General features: G+C 42.1%; 1 protein-coding gene across 1 annotated transcript; it reads right to left on the bottom strand.

Moving 5' to 3' along the window:
• Positions 1 to 789: 789 nt before the first annotated feature.
• On the bottom strand, positions 790 to 2039 carry LOC129588734 (uncharacterized). Its single transcript, XM_055483098.1, has 3 exons — positions 1689 to 2039; positions 1054 to 1227; positions 790 to 989 (listed from the first exon to the last, which is right to left on the bottom strand). The coding sequence occupies exons 1-3, from the start codon at positions 2005 to 2007 to the stop codon at positions 790 to 792; spliced, it is 693 nt and encodes a 230-aa protein (XP_055339073.1). The 5' UTR covers positions 2008 to 2039.
• Between the last annotated feature and the right edge of the window lie 264 nt (positions 2040 to 2303).

Genomic DNA, 2303 nt, shown 5'->3' with positions numbered 1-2303 from the left:
ATTCGCTGGTTACAACATTAACACCACAAGATTTTCGATTTTTGTGCGCGAAAATAGCGTAAAAAGGCTTGCCAACGCGACTGTCCCCCTTTAGAGTTTAGCAGGCACATGTTCCCCTTAAGGGCAGCTAGTAGATACCCCTCCGCTTATAGCGGGCCACCCACCGGGCGTAGGTAATTAGGGGGTAACTTACCGGCCGTTGCAACGGTTGGGGTTAAAGGTCACGGCAGGTGGTCGGCATCAGCTGATCGCCACTAATTAGTGTGCAACGGTGCGTGTCAACGGTCTGTGTGTACTATATCATGTACGTGTACGTGGCCGCTACGTATGGTGTTAATTTGTTAATTATTTGAATTAATTTTTTTTCATTATAGAATTATTTAATATGTATTTATTTATTCTTTAGTATTTAATATTCAGGTAATTCACTGGACTTTTATTTACAGTTCTTTTTCAGGTCGAATAGAGTATGAAATCTATAAAACAGAGATTCATTCGCAAACAAAATACGGCTGCTTTGTACAATAACACAAATCCCATCACTGCTGAATCAACGAGAAAAACTTAACAAAACAAATCCATAAAAATCAATCATCTCCAGATCATTAGTACTAGTTTGTACGGCTCACCAGCATTCCGCTGAATGGACAAGAAAAGGCGCGCAGAATAAAATCCATAAAAATTCATAAAGATCAATCATCTACTGATCATCAGCTTTAGTTCTATACACTACGGCAATGCCGCTGAGCAACAAAAGAAATGTATGTACACTGGTGAGACACAATGGGCTTACAGGTCGGTCGTCTCAACAATGGGAGACACCTCGCCCATTTCAATTGCATCGCGCCGGGGATCCTGGGCAAGGCGCTCTGAGCGTCGGCAAGAACGGCACAGCACGCAACCGATCGATCCGCAAGCGAAGAGAGCAGCGAACGCCCCGACAGCAGCATAAATGACGTTCCCGGCTGTCATTTCAGTTTCGGTAGAAGCTATAGAAATTTTAAAATAATACGATTTAAAACCATACAATAAATATACGGCTGAATTACCTACCACTTGTGGGAGCGGTAATCGGTGGGTTTGGCGTCATGACAGACTGGGAAGATGTTGAACTGCCAGTCGGAGCACTTTTCGGTACCGTGGGCGCATCAGTGAGAACTTCACGGGATGTGATCTGGGTCGACTCGATATCGCTTGTCTCCGTGGTAGTTGAAGAAGTAACGAAACCTGCAAAGTGGGGGCATTACTGCAAATATTTTCAGCAGAAAATAAATTCCACATAAATACAGTGCGGCAAATCAAATGTTAGTAAAATAATTTCCGCAATAATGTAATGCGGCAAATCAGATGTTAGTAAAATAATTTTCCGCAATAATATAATGCGGCAAATATTTTCAGCAGAAAATAAATTCCACATAAATACAGTGCGGCAAATCAAATGTTAGTAAAATAATTTCCGCAATAATATAATGCGGCAAATATTTTCACCGTAAATTATTTTCCAGATGAATATAGCGCGGCAAATATTTTCAGCAGAAAATAAATTCCACATAAATACAGTGCGGCAAATATTTTCAGCAGAGAGTAAATTCGACATAATATTTTCAGCAAAAGTTATTTGTTCTACGTTATTTGGCACGGACAACAATACCCGTAAAATATTTTTCTAGAATTGTATTTGTACGTACAATCAGCGACAACCGTAAACAAATCAGTAGGAACCATGCAAGGGAGGGGATTGCCGCGGATGTCCAAGTAGGTAACATTCGGAAACATTTCCATGATGGATGAAGGAGGTGGGATGACAGACAATTCATTGTTCTGGAAATAAAGGAGTTTCGCGGATGGATAGGTACCGACACCTGCGGGGAACTCCTGCAGCGATGATGAGCTGCAGTCGAGCACTCCCTGCAAATCCTCGACGATGCAATCTTCTGGAAACACGCCTCCTGCGCTGAGATGGATGAAAGCGCTCCCAAGGAGCAAGACCAACACACTGAAATGCATTGTGACCAATAAGATTCCAAAGAGAAGATGAATCGCCGAAATAATACAGAAAAATGGAATTGTGGGCAGGAGTTGTGGGCAGGAGTTGCATTGTGAGCAGGATTTTCCAAGCATGATGTAGTATAGACCGAGAGGTATAAAAACCCCGCGCTTGTGATGATTTCATTAAGCTCCTAAATCTGCATTTCGGACGTTTTAATATTTTCTTAAATTCAGATTGTCAACAACATCCCAAGTTCGATTTTATTCCACAATGGACCCACGCGCGTTCAAACGTTCGGTGCGGCACGGCAACG

Source organism: Paramacrobiotus metropolitanus, unplaced genomic scaffold, assembly GCF_019649055.1.
Source record: "Paramacrobiotus metropolitanus isolate TYO unplaced genomic scaffold, Prichtersi_v1.0 Parri_scaffold0000031, whole genome shotgun sequence".
In the NCBI taxonomy this organism is placed as follows: Eukaryota; Metazoa; Tardigrada; class Eutardigrada; order Parachela; family Macrobiotidae; genus Paramacrobiotus; species Paramacrobiotus metropolitanus.
The sequence above is the reverse complement of the archived record's forward strand: the minus strand, read 5'-3'. Positions and strand labels throughout refer to the sequence as shown.

Coding starts and splice junctions, on each gene's coding strand:
- LOC129588734 (XM_055483098.1), bottom strand. CDS start 2,007: ATGCATTTCAGTGTGTTGGTCTTGCTCCTTGGGAGCGCTTTCATCCAT. Junction 1,228..1,688: donor GTTTACGGTTGTCGCTGATT/GTACGTACAAAT, acceptor CCCACTTTGCAG/GTTTCGTTACTTCTTCAACT. Junction 990..1,053: donor GATTACCGCTCCCACAAGTG/GTAGGTAATTCA, acceptor AAATTTCTATAG/CTTCTACCGAAACTGAAATG.